This window comes from Mytilus californianus, unplaced genomic scaffold (assembly GCF_021869535.1).
Source record: "Mytilus californianus isolate M0D057914Y unplaced genomic scaffold, xbMytCali1.0.p SCAF_2, whole genome shotgun sequence".
In the NCBI taxonomy this organism is placed as follows: Eukaryota; Metazoa; Mollusca; class Bivalvia; order Mytilida; family Mytilidae; genus Mytilus; species Mytilus californianus.
Window position 1 is genome coordinate 106,166,801 of NW_026262668.1, and position 20,633 is coordinate 106,187,433.

Genomic DNA, 20,633 nt, shown 5'->3' on the forward strand with positions numbered 1-20,633 from the left:
CATTTGTATTAGATTTTAGTTATTCATATATTTTGGCATCGAGCATCACTGAAGAGACATTAATTGTCGAAATGCGCATCCGGTGCATTTAAAATTGTACCTTTCATGTTATTTTAAAGTATATATGTATACAGAATGTATGGGATATATCTAAATATAATATTAATGATATAGTTTATAAGTGATATGTTGTCATGCAGATAAAATAAAAGATAAATACATCTTGAATACGTTGTGCTCATTATAAACACTTTGATGCCCGGGTTCCGAAATGAGAGATGAGTTTAGAACCTTATTTCGCTTACTAGTGCCTCAAACCCATATTTCAAACAAAATTGGTAGGTATGTGGGAAGTCTAAACTTAAAGGGTTTCATTATACAGTGAATAATATGGTATAACAATGGCATTAATATAAGGATAATTATCAATAGTTTTAAAACATATTATTTGTGTTTGAGTTACTAACCATAGCAAAAACCAAGTTAATATTTAAAATAGACGTTGTTAATATGGATGAACGTTTTACTAAATAATTGACTTTCGCTCCCGTTATATATTTGTAAAATCATGCAAAAATCGCACAAAACGCCAAAAAGTTACTTCATAAAATCGTGAAACTTACGCTTATGTATTTAGTTTGGATTTGCATCGTTTCAACTTTAGAATAGACATACATGCAAATGTTTCACCAAGTAACAATTAAGTGAAATAAAGGCAAGTTAGGTCCATATCACATCTCTCCTTTACCTTTGTTCTTATTATATATTTAGCTTTATTTCCTAACCGAATATTCAGTTAAAAACTCTCCAGTATTGTCCATCAGCATCATTTGAATTTTTTAACTGTAGAAAAACTAACTTAATCAAAGTTTTTCACATATGACATTGTCTATGCCGTCTGTTTGAGTTTCAGTGTTTTCCTCCTTTAAGTTATTTTTACGACAGTTACATTGTAATGGTGTATATGTTGGACAGAATGGTAAGTGTCTCATAAATGAGATTTTATCCAAAAATGGTTGAATAAAAGGAAGATCGTATACTGGGTCACGTTTTGCATCGGCTACATCAACGTCATGTCTTCTCATCTTATGTATTCCTCTTTCTTCAACTGAACCTGAGAAATAGAAAAGAAATAAATAGAATTTATTAAAAACTTCCAAATCGATATTAATTGATATATGATACCAGGTTAATTTGTTATCGCTCATAAACATAATGCAGGTATTTTTATTGAATTGTCTTGTCTTATGATTACGTTTGTCGCTTTTTTTTTGCGTCGGATATTGTCCGCGATTTTAGCCTTGAATAGGGTAGTTGAATATAACATTTGTTCATTTCCGTGTTATGAACTTAAACCAAGCATTTAAATACCAGAAAAATGTTCGCGTATGGAAAATTTCGCGGTTAATTGTTTACTGTGAAAATTTCTCGATGTAAGGTATAAAAAAATATAAAGAGATGTGGTTTGATTGAGAGTAAGACAGCTACGACCAAAAGACTGTAAAGAAAGAATATAAACGAATAAAGGCCACAGAATCGCCTTCAACAGGAGCAAAGCCTTTACTCTATATCAATCCATACAAGGCTATGGACAAACACAGGAGTGCACGTATGCCTGCTTTACTGATCACAATTTAATATTATGTTGGGAGTCTCTAAGATTAAGATTTTTCTACAGGTATCACATAAACTCAACATCAACAAAGATCCATTTAGATGAGGTCTAAGTGAGAATAACCCTGCTAAACAAACATGAACAAATGGTCCTTGATGCTATTCAACTTTGTACTTTATTTCGGTTTTCTAGCGTTTTTGATTCGAGCGTCTGATGAGTCTTTTTTAGACGAACGAGCGTCTGATGTACATACTGTTTTCGAACATTTTCATGGGAGTTATAAACTTGGCCTATTCTTGGAGTATTGTAACAAATACACCTTGTGAACATAACACATCTGAAACAATTTTACAGAAAGCTCTCATAATTGGCAGCATTAGTTGCCATCATGTGTAATCGATCATCTCAAACCGTTATTTTGATTTGACGATTTGTATGGTTGTTCTGGGACTTTTACCATTGATTATCGTACTATAATAACACATTGTGACACACAATTTATTTCCTCATTTCTTTAACACGGGGAATACTTCGCTACTGCGGAGCAGTCTTGTATTTTGTTGTTTAGGATTAAATACTTTTCAGCGATTGGTACTGTAGGTTCCAAATAATTTGGTTTCAAACATCAGCGCATATAAATAGACTTTAGATATTCATATGGTGCATTTATGTTATGTTCGTATTACTTTATTTAATATAGCATGTATACAATTTTGCAAGATTGACAAAACCGGCTTCATGTTGATTATTTCATCAACCAATTACCCTTCTTTACCAAATAATATTTCATTTCCACTTTCTTTTCAATGCAATATAGAGCAGCCAAATACAATAAACAAATATATTTACTAATCATAAATACATTTTGACGTAAGTATAAAGATATGGTGGACTATCAAACCCAGTAAGAATCATCAGCTCTGTAGTCAGTACTGACATGACAATGAACAAATCTTTCTTAAATATTCCGTTATAGTTATTTTGAAATTTAAAAAAAAACTAAGGTTTCAACTCCCTCAGGCAAAACGAGCCGGATTCTAAACGTGCTTAAGTTAACAAGATAATATTTCACAGGAAGACATATGAACTATACGGACATACATTATTCCGATAAGTCTTTGCTCTTACGCCTTAATACCGCGTGCTTAACGAAGAAGCAGCAAATAACAAAGTCTTTGGTTTGACCCGGCCGGGGCTGGAACCCATGCCCACCCGCACTTGAGGCGAACACACTATCACGAGACCACCGAGGTGGTTCAAGTCAGTAAAGAATTAAGGAAAATGATTGTATAAATGTATTGATTATAGAATAAAATTAAATTACCTGGAATTGTTACGTCTAACACAAAACCTACGACACCACCAACAAACATACTTGTACTAAGTAAAACTGCTAATATTTGGTCAAATATTTCACTACCTGAAGAAAATAACTGATAGATAACATATATGTTGGTATGGATCATACACTGTTTTGTTCTCAATCTCATTTTGTATAGTCTTTGAATTAAATATTACAATCTTCTGTTGCATCATCCCTGCCAAAAAATGTGGATTAGTTTCATCAACGTACTTCTTGAAAGTTACAAAGGAAAGTTACAGTGAATATACTGTTGATGTTGAATATTATCTGTTATATATAGTCATTTAGAACTGAACAACTCTTCAATTCAGGAATTAATGGCAAAGAAAAAAATTTTTTTTCTGTTGTTAAAACACTTTTCGTACAGCGTTTCAGGACTGTTTATTTAAGTTAAATGTTATTTAGAAAAGGACTCCATTTTTGAATTTTATTGTTATCCTGATGCCTTCTTATGACATATTCTGATGTTCAAATTTAACGATAAATTTTTAGGATTTATGCTTACTTAAGACACATTCAAAACATCACAGGACTAAGTCATGTCCTTAGACCATCTTATGTAATGTCCTAAGATACATTCAACAAGAGTGCACACGCTGAAATGTCTCGCCTGCTTTACTGACCATTGATTTTATGTTGATAGTCCTAAATATAAAGCTGTACTTCAAGTATCACATAATCTTAACATGATCCAAGAAAATGAGGTCAAGGTCAGATAAACCAAAGATATAATACATGTACACCTTACAATCATTCCATACACCAAACAAGGTTGACCTATTTCCTATAGTTTCTTAAAAACAAACACAGCCAAGAAAACTTAACATTGACCAATGAACCATGAAAATATGGTCAAGGTCAATGATACCTGCAAGACAGACATATACACCTTACAACCATTCAATACATCAAATATAGTTGTTCTACTGCTTATAGTTTTAAAAAAAAAAGACCAAAACATAAACTAACACTGAGCAATGAACTGTGAAAATGAGGTCAAGGTCAATTAAAACCTGCGAGACTGACATGTACATCATAAAATATTTCCATACATAAAATATAGATGATCTATTGCATACAGTATGCGAAAAAAAGACCAAAACACAAAAACTTAACTTTGACCACTGAACCATGAAAATGAGGTCAAGGTCAATGATACCTGCCAGACAGACATATACACCTTATAATCATTCCGTTCACCAAATATAGTTGACCTACTGCTTATAGTTTGAGAAGAACAGACCAAAACATAAAAACTTAACATATGCAATGAACTGTGAAATTAGGTCAAGGTCAAATAAAACCTGCCAGACTGACATGTACTTCATAAAATATTTCCATACACCAAATATAGTTGACCTATTGCATACAGTATGCGAAAAAAAGACAAAAACACAAAAACTTAACTTTGACCACTAAACCATTAAAATGATGTCAAGGTCAGATGACACCTGCAGTTGGACATGTACACCTCACAATCATTCCATACACCAAATATAGTAGACATATTGCTTATAGTATCTCAGATATGGACTTGACCACGAAAACTTAACCTTGTTCACTGATCCATGAAATGAGGTCGAGGTCATATGAGAACTGTCTGACAGGCACAAGGATCTTGCAAGGTACGCACATACTAAATATAGTTAACCTATTACTCATAATAAGAGAGAAATTAACATTACACAAAATCTTATCTTTTTTTTCAAGTAGTCACTGAACCATGAAAATGAGGTCAAGGATATTGGACATATGACAGACGAAAACTTCTTAACATAAGGCATCTATATACAAAGTATGTAGCATCCATGTCTTCTACCTTCTAAAATATAAAAGCTTTTAAGAAGTTAGTTAACGCCGCCGACGCCGCCGCCGAATCACTATCCCTATGTCGAGCTTTCTGCGACAGAAGTCGCAGGCTCGACAAAAACCATGGCACAGGTCCCTTTTATTGATGCAAATGAAATGTTTATTGGCGCAAATGGTCTGGTGTGCAAATACGAGATTTGTTTTAGCGCAAATGTAAATTTCGGTGTTTTTTCATGTAATGAACATGTGCACCTCTTTCTTGATTATTTCAGTTAAACAGTTAGTTTCGGATGGCAAATAAGAACAAAATTACAATTTCCGACTTTTTTTTAAAACTTCATCGAAAATAGGATTTTCAATAGTAAGCAATTTGCTATGAATTAACCATGTGAAAAAAAAAATGCTCTATATGAACATTGTCTTTGCATTGACAAAATTGAAAAGTTTTAAATAAGTGTTACATACGCTGTTCAATCGGAAATATACTTTATATATCTGTTGTACAATCAACTACAGCATTGACAAAATTGAAAAGTTTTAAATAAGTGTTACATACGCTGTTCAATCGGAAATATACTTTATATATCTGTTGTACAATCAACTACAAGAATTACGCTCTGGCTAAATGATATTATGCGCTTGTGTGATCTCATATATAGCTAGCCATGAGATTTCAAGGCTTAAGGGGTACCTAGTATAAAATGGATATTGGTCTAATTGTATTTCGGGATAAAGGATTTTCAGTGACTTTTTGATTTTAGGTACGCATTAATTAAAAAAAAAAGCGTTTCATCTGCGACGAAAAGTATCAGACAACATATTTTTATAAAAACTTCAAAAAGTACTACTTTTATTACAATACAAACTGACCTTTGCTCTTTGTCAGAAATGCACTTTAAACTTAGTATAAAAAAGAACCAGATTTCATAAAAGGAACAGTAAAAATCAAAGATCGAGAAAAAACTGACAATAAGGTCTCACTGTGACTTTGAGATGAAGTTCAGCAATAAAAGAGCTTTTCCTTTGCCTTTTGTGTTTTTGTTGTGCATAAACTGATTTGTGTCATAGATGGATACCACATATCCTTTCTTTTCTATATTTCTATGGCAAAAAACGAGAAAAAACGACAAATAGATAAACAATTGCCCACAAAACCCTACATAGAAAACTAGGGTTAACACGAATCCCAACAAAAATGAGGGGTTGTCTCATGGCAAGTATACATTCGGTGAAAAGTTTTATTAGGTGATGTCACATTCGAGGACAAGAGGACTAGTGGATTCAACATTTTGAACATATCAGTGGGCATTTGTGACAGATATTTTATAATGGAAAACCAAATCATGATGCTGTTCTTTAAAGTTTGGAAGGGATAACTTCAATTTTAACCTATGAACTCTTTGTTCAATAACTGACTCGTCAGCAACAGCCATCTGTGAATAAAATGTGTCTCAATGAAACAATAGTCTCTAACACAATGTTATTAAAAACAAGCATTCTGTGAGTATTGCCTGGCAATACATAGTCCCCTACCGGTTAAAAATTCATTGTACTGGATCTAAATGCTAACTTTATCTATAACTTGACATGGTGTAAACTATATAACAAATAGCAAGTCAATATCTTCAAACATGACCAAAACAAATGTGAAAAATTGATTATTTTAGCTAATTTTCTAAGTCCAAGGACCATAACTCTGCACAAAATCATCAGACCAGAACAAAATTCGAACTTGATCTGTAACTTGTCATGATGAAAACATATATCAAATATCAAATCAATATCTTCAAGCATGAAGAAAAAAGTGTGGAAAACTGATTTGCTGGCCTGACGGATGGACAGACAGACAGACATACAGACGGACAGAGTGCAAACCTAAAGTCCCCTTTGACTTCGTCGGTTCGGAACTAATAACTTTATGGTGGTTCAAATGTGTACATATGATAAAGATTAGGAATAGTTAATGATATTCTTTTTAATTGTTTCTCAGCACGCGAGGCATAGGAAGCTGTTTACAACTAATTTACAAAATGAGGTCATTCATAAAACATTTAATACAGTTAATTTATTTGAATGATACTTACACTGACATCTTTGCCTTAGAGAATTTTGAATTTAAACACCAAAACCTTTTGAAAACTTCAAACAAAAACATGAAACGTCTTTTAAGCATCATTGGATTAAATCAAGCGGATATTGGTATATAATCTTTGATCAATGTCCGATCTCAAAATTCAATAATGCAACACATACCAACCAATGGAAATAATGATAAAAGAAAGAATTATATCATGTCAGAGGGAGATCCGAACCCAAGGCTCAACGAAGGACTAGACATGACAGAGTACTTGCATAAATATATATATAACTTAGGGGAAAAACTGTAGCGCATCAAAGAGTACGAATGAACAACCAGAAAATGATGAGCCAACAACAAAACCTTTAGCTAAAACAGAAAAGACAATATAAATGTAAGGAAAATGGAAATCCACTGCAGAGCCATATAAGTCATGAACGAGGATACGACTAGAGGTGATAAAATACGATTCACCCCTTAAGAATGATGGCAGAGAACATATATAACAAAGAAAATTTTAAATCATCTAAAACAAATTGTTATGTAGAAATAAGCGTCATGATAAGACCTTAAACAAATAGATATGATGTTGATCAGTTTCACGCTACAAATGGAAAATAAAGACCTAAGAATACAATATCAACAAAGAACAAATGAATTTAAAAGCAACTTACAATTAATATAAAACTAGAAAAAAGATCTAGGAATTAAGCAAGGACCAGACAATAAGAACAGAGAGCGATATTTCAACCAGGTATATGCTAGGTATGCATAAGAACCACAAAGTAGTGACCAAGAGAATTATATTCCAACACCAATATATTCACAACAAAGATGGCCTGGGAGAGACTGGACCTACGATATATGTCACCAATAGATTTATCACATTATATCCAAGTTACATTGGCGCATGATAATTTAGGGGGAAATAGACTGACAACAATATATCCAATATCAACATAATACAGGGTTTACCAGCGTATGGCCAACATAACAACCATTTTCTTTAATATAAAAGTGTACCAATAGGCAATAGCAACATGAAGCAGGGTGGATATTGATTTCAATTTATTCCTGAAAAAATAGGCTGAAGATGATAAGAACATTCAATTCCATAGGTCGAAAAGAAACAGACAAAGTCATGAGAAAATACAAAAGACGACGAATATACAAACGAATCCTCAAACTGATATAGAAAATTAAAGCCTGATGAAATGGATGAAGTGAAAGAGAAATATAAGGATACAAACAACACTGTAGTTTGTGGGGACACCATACAGACTGTTTCGACCTCTTGGTAGATTAGTATAAACCTTCTGTAAAGAAAAAAGTGTAATAAACTGAAAATTGTCTAATATAATAAACTTTCTATCACTAGAATGACCAGTCAAAAAGTCAAATTATATATCTATTTTTAAAAAGAAAGGGGGAATTTTGAGCAATACATTTCAGATTGATGTCCTTGGTATAGATCAACAGAATACTTAAGATCAGACCTTTAAGTGCTAACTAAAAGGGCTAAAGGGAAAAGGCTACAGTTTTTATAGCAAAACAAAATGGACTGATTGTAATAATGAAATAAATAGGGAAAACATAAATAACCATCTACCAAACATTATGCGGAACTCAAGAGGAGAAATTGAGCAAGAAATAAGAAAATCTAGAAAAACTTTGCACAAAGCTGTAAAATGAAGAAGAAAAATTAAAGTGACACCAAAGGATGGGTCATGGAACGAACACATAGGAAAAACATCAAAACCATTGAAATCAGCTCATATAATATGGAAGCTAAGGGACAATTCAAGAAAGAAGTAACAAACTTTATGTTAAAATTACAACACCAAAAAAGAATACTAAGAAAGAAGTATAGAAAAGCTGATGTACCACAGAGGAAGGCATCTGCAGAAAGAATTATGAAAGCCTCGACTAAACATTTCTACAAATTAATTAACGTCCATTAGGTAATTTATTTTTTAACGGTAACAAATTGTAAATGATTGGAGATAAACGGCTAAAACAGTAACTTTTTTTGGTATTACTGCAGTCGCCTGTAAATGAACATGCTTACATTTTCGCAGTCGCCTGTAAATGAAAATGTACTCAACAACTGAAAAAAATACGAGCATTTCCCCTTGCGGTCAGTTCAGACATTCAAGAGTTGTTTAGATTTAAAGGATAATTTCAGTATCAAAAGTATTTACTAGTATAGGTGCCTTAGAATATATAGCGTGAGTTACAAAAACGATTGTCGTTGGCACACAATTTCTTATCAACATTTTTGGCAATAACTTTACAATTAGGAATAAAATGCTCCGCTGGGCGCAGCTTGATACGACCGCAGAGGTCGAACCCTGAACAGTTGGGGCAAGTATGGACACAACATTCAAGCTTGATACAGCACTGAATTTGGATTGTGATTAAATATTTGACACAGCATAGGTTTCTGACACAGAATGAATGTGGTCTAAGAACTTAAAAATGTTTAATTTACCTATTCAAACCATATCATTATTATTTGCTTTTATATATAAATCAGAAATAACCAATTTAAAATGGAAAATTTTAAACAAAAAAAAGGAAACCCCCCCCCCCCCCCAAATTTTTTGAACCCCCTTATGATTCATCACCCCCAAACTCAATCCCAGCCTTCCCTTTGTGGTATGGTACCTTGCAGTACAATTTCATAGAGATCCATATACTTGAACACAAGTTATTGTCTGGAAACTAGAAAAATGCTTGTTTTTTGGCCCCTTTTTGGCCCCATTTTCCATAACATTTATGGAAATTACCCCCAAACTCAAACCCAGCTTTCCCTTTGTGATATGGAACCTTGTAGTACAATTTCATAAAGATCCATTCACTTACACACAAGTTATTGTCCATAAACTAGAAAAATGCTTGTTTTTTGCCCCTTTTTGGCCCCTAATTCCTAAACTTTTGAGGCAATTACCCCCAAAATCAATCCAAGCCTTCCCTTTGTGGTATGGTACCTTGCAGTATAATTTCAGAGATCCATACACTTGAACACAAGTTATTGTCTGGAAACTAGAAAAATGCTTATTTTTGGCCCCTTTTTTCTTAAACGTTTTGGGCAATTACCCCCAAACTCAATTCCAGCTTTCCCTTTGTGATATGGAACCTTGTAGTACAATTTCAGAAAGATCCATAGACTTACACACAAGTTATTGTCACGAAACTAGAAAAATGCTTGTTTTATGCCCCTTTTTTGGCCTCTAACTCCTAAAATTTTGAGGCAATTACCCCTAAAATCAATCCAAACATTCCCTTTGGGATATGGAACCTTGCAGTACAATTTCAGAGAGATCCATACACTTGAACACAAGTTATTGTCTGGAAACTAGAAAAATGCTTATTTTCGGCCCCTTTTTGGCCCCTTATTCCTATATGTTTTGGGCATTTACCCCTTAACTCAATTCCAGCTTTTCCTTTATGATATGGAACCTTGTAGTACAATTTCAGAAAGATCCACAGACTTACACACAAGTTATTGTCACGAAACTAGAAAAATGCTTGTTTTTTGCCCTTTTTTGGCCCCTAATTCCTAAAATTTTGAGGCAATTACCCCCAAAATCAATCCAAACATTCCCTTCGTGATATGGAACCTTGCAGTACAATTTCAGAGAGATCCATACACTTGAACACAAGTTATTGTCTGGAAACTAGAAAAATGCTTATTTTTGGCCCCTTTTTGGCCCCTTATTCCTAAATGTTTCGGGCAATAACCCCCAAACTCAATTCCAGCTTTTCCTTTGTGATATGGAACCTTGTAGTACAATTTCAGAAAGATCCATACACTTACACACAAGTTATTGTCATGAAACTAGAAAAATGCTTGTTTTTTGCCCCTTTTTTAGCCCCTAATTCCTAAAATTTTCAGGCAATTACCCCCAAAATCAATCCAAGCATTCCCTTTGTGATATGGAACCTTCTGGTACAATGTCAGAGAGGTCCATACACTAACACACAAGTTATGTCTTGATGTTACAAAAATGCTTATTTTTGGCCCCTAATTCCTTAACTGTTGGTACCATAACCCCCAAAATCAATCCCAACCTTCCTTTTGTGGTATTGAACCTTATGGTAAAATTTCTTAGAGATCCATTCACTTAAACTAAAGTTAGAGTGCGAAAACCAATGCGTCTTCGGACGACGACGACGATGACGACGCCAACGTCATACCAATATACGACCACAAAATTTTTTTCCGGTCGTATAAAAATGGAAAAGAATTAGTTACTGCTTCATAGAAAGAAACACCTATTAAGAAATATGCATAAATTAAAAGCAACTAACAATTTATAAACTTAAATTTTTCCTTACCTTTACATAATATTTGAAACCACCATGGATTAGTATGTAAAATATGTTGTCCTAAGAATTTGAAAGAAGTAGAAAAACATATTAAAACTATATTTTGCCATACTTGGATGTGTTTTTGGATTAACTGGTTTATCTGTCACAAAATGTACTATACTACAAGTTTACCTGTGTTAATTTTATCTTGGTTTTTGGACATCCATGATGGAAAGCATAATCCAAAAAATATGGAAACTCCCAAGATAAAGATGTTTCTTGATGATCTCATGTCAACATACTGTAAGTTTGACAGACCAACAGCTGTAATCATACCTGTTAAGGTAAATATTCATATTTAGTTTAAATATCTCTTAGAAAATTAGTGAAAAAAATGGACAAATGTAATACAAGACTGAATACAGTCTATATGAAATAGATTTTGATGATGTCTAGAATTTAAAGAAATGCTGTCTTCGTGCTACACATGATATAAATGTATGATTTTGTTGTTTTATATAATAATGATAATAAAACAGATAAACTGCTTCACTAATTAGTTATTTCCTATTTGTTTTCGAATTCTGTCTTTCTAGCAAAAATTCTAGTCATTTTAATCCATTATCTTCTATCTCCCAATCAAAAAAATAATTACATTAAATTTGTATTGCATTTCAAAGTCAATAAAAATAAAGTCACTCAAAAGCACTGAATCAGTCAGGTGTCTAAACAATATTTCTTTTATCTGCATTTAATCATTTTTTTTTACTTAGTTTATAAATAAATTTTTAGTTTATATCAATGTTAAATGTTTCATTTTCTTCCAGTGTATTTACTTACCAAACATAACCAGAAACATTCCTCCTACAACAGGCTTAGGAATAGTTACGAACAATGCTCCAAATTTACCAAGACATCCCAACAAAATCATAATAATTCCACCTACTTGGACAACTCTCCTGCTTCCTACCTATCAAAAATAATAGATGTAAAAGTCATCAAAGAAATCAGGCTTATAATTGCACTTCATCAGACGCGTCTCATATATGAGATATTGCCAGTTTCTCTCAAATTTATTTCAATCAAGGGCTTTTTGTAAAACTTCTTACAATCTTTGATAACAAAATTCACAGTATCACAGTTTCATGTGTGTATTTTGAGATTTTAACAATATCACAACCTAATTATACACATTACCAAATTATATAGAACTTATCCAAAATTTTACTTGAGAGACATTCTTTAGAAAAATAAAATGTCTACTGTGAGAAGGGCTACAGTATGTTATTATATATTTTATTTCAACAACAAAATAATTCATTTTGGGTTAGAGGTCCTTCAATGCCAAATTTTACAAAATCATGTATAGTTTTAAAACTATACCAAAATTATCTTAACCAGTTATATGTAGCGCAAAATCACATTTTCAAATCACTATAATTGTTGCAAATGCTTTAAACATTTTATGAAGGAACTTTAGTATTTAAATTCCAATATTGGAATTTGAACAAATAAATCTTGAACAGTTCGAAAGTGACTTAGATCTAGAGGTTCGTTAATTAACCACAATGGTCTATCTGTGAGACAATAAGAGGAAGGGTACAACAAGGATGGTTATAACATATATTGATAAAAGTAGTCCGTAATTTCATAATGAGAGTGAACGAGATGTCGGTTATTAACAAAAGTGAGTGTTATATAGAATTACTACCTATGTTGGAACAGAATTGACTTAGAGGTCAGTTCATTAACCAAAGTGGTTGTAATGTTTTCTACAACAGAAATTTGTAACGGTAATAACATTTTTGGGGAATGGTACATAGTGTTCTTGTTTAACCTAAAGAGATAAATAACCGTTCTATATACAATTGGAAACAATTTACGTATTAAAGCTTCATGTGCCTATTCGTGAGAGAGATAATCGACTGAGAACAATAATATCTTTGAAACTCAAAATATTTTCCACCATCGGTAACCAAGGGATATTATTGTCCTTTTATTGCAAATACTGTAATTTTAAAATTTGAATTGTGTTTTGAGCAATTGAACAAGGAAAAATATTTTTTTCCATATTTCATAAAATCACAATACATACTGAAAAGACAATTCTTACCTTTGTAATACCAATTGCTCCTATATTCTCACTATATGAGGTAGTTCCATTACCAGATCCCCAAGCACCTGCCAATACACAGGCTATTCCTTCCATGCCAATGCCTAAAATACATGACTGTTTTATATCGTTTGCTTAATGCTACTTACAAGGAAACTTTCGACATATCTATGGCGCTATTGCACTTAATATCATAGTGTAACTAAAAGGGGGCTTATTTGCTCTTCATATAATCCTTTTTCGCAAAATTAGGGAAAATGTTTGTTCCAAAAACTCTGATAATAAAGCTATAGAATACTGGTCTTACACTAGTTACACATTAGATATTATATTCTATGAATTCGAAAACAGTAACTACCAAATGTACTTAACTTTAAGCTATCAGTACAAAGATTTCTTGAAATATGCAGAATTCCATATTTTGAGTCAAGCAGAAAGAGAATTTTCATAGCTAAAAACTGAAAGAACAAAAGCCTATTCTATTGGAAATTGACTCATCTAGTCAAAAGACAACTGTCAATGTTTTCTTACACAAACTCAGAACAAAAGTCAAGTAATTCGTCATTGATATCATATTTTTAAAAACATTATAGTATATGCCATCAATGTTGATGCCTGATAAATTTATTTAGCAATTTAGCAATATAAAAACATTTATTAGCTGTTGTAGCTTTAAAACGTAATAAGTAAACACCAATAATATGTAGAATGTTTACCTCTGTTAATTGCATGCACGGGTGGTGGTGGTGCTCCTGATATCTTTGCACATGCATAATAATCTCCTACTGATTCTATCATGGATGCCAATACACCTGCAAGCATTCCAAATACTCCTGCAACACTAGCAGTTGGAGTTCCCCATTGGCCTGAATAAACATCATAATGTTTAAAGAAAAGGTTTAAAATATTGTTTAAAAAAGATAAACAAAAGTTGGGATATCGACTTTGAAGTTTATCCTGTAAATAAATAATTTCAATCATGTTATAGGACATGTACAAAAAAAAATAATTCTTTCTTCGTAAATGAGTATAAATTTATGGCAAATGTTTTATTTTATTGACATGATAAAAACAAAGGTTATCCACACGAAGAAGAATAAGAAGTCCCCGAAACTTTTCTCTTAAGGATATGCGATGAAATAGTGATTCTACACTGTTGTTGTTTTCCCCTGTAAATTTACACAATGTTATTTAATATATATACACTCGATTGTAAAAGTAAAAATATAGTCTCAGGAATAACTTATCAAAATATCTGAGTTTGAAATAAGTAAGCGTTTGTGATTCCGTCACTTTTTGTTTGTACCTTCATTTGCATCTTTTTAATCGAATTATGGGATTTGAAATTCGGTAAACTACTGTTGCCTATATTGGCATATTTCAATTAAAATGAAAATTCCAAAACGTTTACGAAAAAAACCCAGTTAAAACAAACATTCTGTGAGTATTGCATGGCAATACATAGTCCCCTACCGGTTAAAAATCCATTGCATTGGAACAAAATTCTAACTTGATCTAACGAAAAAAAGTGTTAAAAATTTGTAAGGGTTCCGCAGAACCAAGTGTCTCGCCTACTTTTGCTGTTAGTCCTTTTCCTCTTGATAATATCTTTTGATTGTAAAAAACTTCTATCCAAGTTTGGTAAAAATCCAGGATGGTTTATGAATCTAATAAATATTTTAAAAACTTTAACTGCAGACTGTATGTAATGTTAACTGGAAGAAAAACTAAATCCATTTATAAGTAATATACGGAAAAACAGGAAATAAATTTTTACAAAATTTCCTTCTAGATACTAGCTTTTGATCATAAACAAGCTTCTGTCCAAAGTTTGATACGAATTCAGAATAGTTTAAGATAGTTATTAAAATTCTAAAAACTTTAACCACAGAGTGAATGTAATGTTAACTAGCAGAAAAACTTAGTCCATTTATAAGTAAAATACGGATAAACAGGATTTTTTTTACACAAAATTTACTTCTGGATACTATCTTATGATCATAAACAAGCTCATGTCCAGGTTTGGTAGAAATTCAGGATAGTTTAAGAAAGTTATTAAAATTTCAAAAACTTTAACCACAGAGTGAATGTAATGTTAACTGGCAGAAAAACTAAGTCCATTTATAAGTAAAATAAGGATTAACAGGATTTTTTTTTTACAAAATTTACTTCTGGAGACTATCTTATGATCATAAACAAGCTTCTGTCTAAGTTTGGTAGAAATCCAGGATAGTTTAAGAAAGTTATTAAAATTTCATAACCTTTAACCACAGAGTGAATATTTGTGGACGCCGCCGACGACGACGGAATGTAGGATCGCTATGTCTCGCTTTTGTAACTAAAGTCGCAGGCTTTTCAAAAACTTGAACCACAGAGTGAATATTTGTGGACGCCGCCGACGACGACGGAATGTAGGATCGCTATGTCTCGTTTTTGCGACGCAGGCTCAACAAAAACTGATTATTTAAGTGAATGTTTTAAGTCCAAGGACCATAACTCTGCACAAAATCATCAGACCGGAACAAAATTAGAACTTGATCTGTAAATTGTCATGATAAAACTATATACCAATTTTCAAATCAATATCTTCAAGCATAACGAAAAAAAGTGCGGAAAACTATTTTAGTGAATTTTCTAAAGTCCAAAGCTGCACAAAATCATCAGTCCGGAACAAAATTCGAACTTGATCTGTAACTTGTCATGATAAAACAATACACCAAACATTAAATCAATATCTTCAAGCATGAAAAAAAAAGTGTGGAAAACTGATTTGCCGGACTGACGGATGAACAGACAGACAGACAGACGGACGGAGTGCAAACCTAAAGTCCCCTTCGACTTCGTCGGTAGGGGACTAAAAAAGGAAGGCGGTAATTTCGTCTTGCTTTTGCAAAAAAGTTCTTTTTTAATTCAACCATTAAGAAACCATATCGAAATTGGACTTTATGCAAAAACGTTTAAATTTAGAAGTTGACCTCAAATGGCCCAAATTTAGCTCAAAATCTGTGAGAACTTTGCTAAACATATCATCAAACTGCCAAAGCTTTTTATCAGGCGGGAGTAAATTTTAAAAAATCTAATCGCAAGTAAACTAGATATTCAACTAAGGATGAATTTCGATCGCACGGTTTACTTGTATATAAACAAACAAAAAAATGAAGAGATTTAAGTGAGGAATTTACTAGAAAATCCACAATAATATAAGAGTTGAGATACAATTTGTTGTTATAATTTCCCCAATATTGGCTTTTTGATGGGGTTCCTTCGTTCAATTTTATAGTTTTCAATTTGGTTCTTGTGGATTTGTTTCTTATTTCTTATGATGATAATGTTGTCTGAGTCTAATCAAAGTATGTAGTCCTTACATCAGCACCCCCTTCGTAACTTTTCATTTTTTTGCCTTTGCACATACACCTTCAAGTGACATTCTTAATTTTGCACCAACAATAATGTTTGTGATATAGATTGAAACCACCAGTGTTGTCCTTTGTATATTACTTGCTTCCTTCTTTAATATTCTTTTATTTTCTTATGTCAGATAAGTTAGGTCTTTTTTTATCTATGTTTGAGCTTGAGATGCCAAAATGACGACGCACTGAATTAGATAACAATTAACTTAGAGAAAGCTCGTCGATAGGCTATGATTGTTCAACACAATCTAATGACATAGAGGTAAACAGTGGTGTTATAAATTGATTATCTTTTCGATCATGTTGAGCCAATTCATTTACTTATTTTACCTGGATAAGGGAATCTAAACCACTGTGCATCTGATATGACACCAGGATTAGTATCTGTTCGAGCCAAGTATCCCCATCCGTTGACGTCATCAGTTAGAACATTTGTCACGGTCAGTATGTAACACAATAACCAAGAAAGAAGCATGGCCAACAACACCTGAACATAAAATAACAGGTTGGTTATTGTAAAAAAAAATATAGCCTTTTATTAGTTTGTTTATTTTATAATAGAAGTAAAAGGAAATGTCGAGTTTACATGTAAACTAGAGGCTCTAAAGAGCCTGTGTCGCTCACCTTGGTATATGTGCATATTAAACAAAGGACAAAGATGGATTCATGACAAAATTGTGTTTTGGTGATGGTGATGTGTTTGTAGATCTTACTTTACTGAACATTCTTGCTGCTTACAATTATCTCTATCTATAATGAACTTGGCTCAGTAGTTACAGTGGAAAATATTTTGTAAAAATTTACAAAAATTTACAAAATTTATGAAAAAATTGTAAAAAATTGACTATAAAGGGCAATAACTCCTTAAGGGGTCAATTGACAATTTTGGTCATGTTGACTTATTTGTAGATCTTACTTTGCTGTACATTATTGCTGTTTACAGTTTATCTCTATCTATAATAATATTCAAGATAATAACCAAAAGCTGCAAAATTTTCTTAAAATTACCAATTCAGGGGCAGCAACCCAACAACGTGTTGCCTGATTGGTCTGAAAATTTCAGGGCAGATAGATCTTGACCTGATAATCAGTTTTATCCTGTCAGATTTACTCTAAATGCTTTGGTTTCAGAGATATAAGCCAAAATCTACATTTTACCCCTATGTTCTATTTTTAGCTATGTCGGCCATCTTGGTTCGCGGGCGGGGTCATCGGACATATTTTTTAAACTATATACCCTAATGATGATTGTGTAAAAGTTTGGTTAAATTTGTCTTAGTAGTTTCAGAGGAGAAGATTTTTGTAAAAGATTACAAAAATTTACGAAAAATGGTTAAAAATTGACTATAAAGGGCAATAACTCCTTAAGGGGTCAACTGACCATTTTGGTCATGTTGACTTAATTGTAGATCTTACTTTGCTGAACATTATTGCTGTTGACAGTTTATCTCTATCTATAATAACATTCAAGATAATAACCAAAAACGGCAAAATTTCATTAAAATTACCAATTCAGGGGCAGCAACCAAACAACGATTAGCCAGATTGGTCTGAAAATTTCAGGGCAGATAGATCTTGACCTGATAAACAATTTTACCCTTTGTCAGATTTGCTCTAAATGCTTTGGTTTCAGAGATATCAGCCAAAAACTGCATTTTACCCTATGTACTATTTTTTAGCCATGTCGGCCATCTTGGTTCGCGGGCGGGGTCATCGGACACATTTTTTAAACTATATACCCTAATGATGATTGTGGACAAGTTTGGTTAAATTTGTCTTAGTAGTTTCAGAGGAGAAGATTTTTGTAAAAGATTACAAAAATTTACGAAAAATGGTTAAAAATTGATTATAAAGGGCAATAACTCTTTAAGGGATCAACCGACCATTTTGGTCAAGTTGACTTAATTGTAGATCTTACTCTGCTGAACATTATTGCTGGTTACAGTTTATCTCTATCTATAATAATATTCAAGATAATAACCAAAAACGGCAAAATTTCCTTAAAATTACCAATTCAGGGGCAGCAACCCAACAACGGGTTGTCAGATTCATCTGAAAATTTCAGGGCAGATAGATCTTGACCTGATAAACATTTTTACCCCATGTCAGATTTGCTCTAAATGCTTTGGTTTCAGAGATATAAGCCAAAATCTACATTTTACCCCTATATTCTATTTTTAGCCATGGCGGCCATCTTAGTTGGTTGACCGGATCACCGGACACATTTTTTAAACTAGATACCCCAATGATGATTGTGACCAAGTTTGGTTAAATTTGACCCAGTAGTTTCAGAGGAGAAGATTTTTGTAAAAGTTAACAGACGACGCCGGACGACGACGACGACGACGACGACGACGACGACGGACGACGGACGACGGACGCAAAGTGATGAGAAAAGCTCACTTGGCCCTTCGGGCTAGGTGAGCTAAAAAAACAGCAACCAAATAACAGCAACAGAACTAAAGACATGAAAAGGAATATACGAGTTAATAACAACAAAAAAGGATTATTTTCCAATCCGAACATTGTTATTTGAAGTCATATTGAAATGCCAACATGATCTTGCTCCTAGATTTGTGGCAGCATTGAAATCAGTTACTTGCGCTTGGAAGTAAGAAGTTTAATCTCGTCAAATATTCGAACGAATACTGTTTGCACCATGCGCTATTATATCACAAATCTAGTTATATTGTTTGTTAGCACATTAACAGGTAGTTTTATTTTGTATTAAATATGACTGAAAATTAATGATGGATTATCCTTCCTAGGAACATGAATAGGGTTTGTTTGGTGAAATATTTGTTTATTTTTTCGACTTTTTGTTTTGTCATGGTATTGTCCGTGTTGTCCCCTTAGTATCCTTCTACTTTTTAACAACCAAGAAAAAGATTCAAGTTTGTTCACAGTTCAGAGACTTATGTTTGTGTTTTGATGATATGTTTTGACCTTCACCCATATTTCTTTATTCTCTCCAGCCATATATCCATTCATGTGGCTTTAATTATGTAATAATCAATACACCTCCTCCATCGCTTCATACATATTTGTGTATTACATTCACAATTTTTACTTCACCTATCAAAAAGGGATTTTTTCAAGATAGACAAATTATAATAGAGTATTGTAACATACCGTTGATTTTCTCATTTGAATTGTTCAACATTTTGTCATGCTAGGAATCTTATAGCAAACTATACGCCATGAGTTTTGCTCATTGTTGAATAGTAAATAGTAAGTAATTCTAATTCAGCATTACAACCCTGCTACTGGACATCTATCGTCTTCATATTTGTACATACCATTTTTTTATATTTTCTTATATAATCTATATCAGACACTTATTGCAGAAATGAGATCTTCACACCAATCAAATCAAATGAACAATTTACAACATGTAAAGCATTGTAATATGAAAAAATTTACAAATACTTTTGATCAAGCCTTAGGGGATTCCTCTAATATCGATTTCTTGAAAAAAAAATAAGACATCAAGCCAAATTATTTTTTGCAAGTCATGTGTTAAGCAGGAGAAGCTTACACTGTCGACGCACCCGGTCTCGCTACTTTTAAAGTTCATGCGATCCCCTCAGTTTTTTTGGTTTATTTTATCTTAATCTGTATTCTTCTAATGGAATTAAGAAGTTTGAACATCGGTCAACTGCTGTTGCCTCTAACGGAATTATAAAAATAATGGTATAATGAACAAACAATTGAGATATAAGTAAAATAATACAAAATGACAGCTTGTGAAACAAAGCTATATGAGTGACAACCGATATTGTTGGGCATCGTTAGTAACATTTTTTGTTTCAAAACTGACGAAGGAGTAATTAAAAGCACAACGAACGAGCAAAAAGAAAAGAAAAATACCAAGTGCAAACGAAATAACTAAAATTCAACAACGAAGTTAAACACTCACGTTGAGGCTGCTT

General features: G+C 32.7%; 2 protein-coding genes across 8 annotated transcripts in view; both read right to left on the minus strand.

Moving 5' to 3' along the window:
* The window catches only part of LOC127728532 (E3 ubiquitin-protein ligase TRIM33-like), a 316,221-nt gene that overhangs the window by 81,824 nt on the left and 213,764 nt on the right, over positions 1-20,633 (minus strand). The window lies entirely within an intron of this gene.
* Positions 614-20,633, minus strand: part of LOC127728518 (solute carrier family 23 member 2-like) — a 68,398-nt gene continuing 48,378 nt past the window's right edge. For all 3 annotated transcript variants that reach the window (XM_052235937.1, XM_052235936.1, XM_052235935.1), the window contains exons 9-15: positions 17,032-17,188; positions 14,008-14,157; positions 13,292-13,395; positions 12,019-12,148; positions 11,371-11,514; positions 2,940-3,035; positions 614-1,114 (exon numbers count right to left, since the gene is read on the minus strand). In XM_052235937.1, the coding sequence (XP_052091897.1) occupies positions 864-1,114; positions 2,940-3,035; positions 11,371-11,514; positions 12,019-12,148; positions 13,292-13,395; positions 14,008-14,157; positions 17,032-17,188 (1,032 nt within the window). In that variant the 3' untranslated portion in view covers positions 614-863. The remainder of the gene's footprint in view (positions 1,115-2,939; positions 3,036-11,370; positions 11,515-12,018; positions 12,149-13,291; positions 13,396-14,007; positions 14,158-17,031; positions 17,189-20,633) is intronic.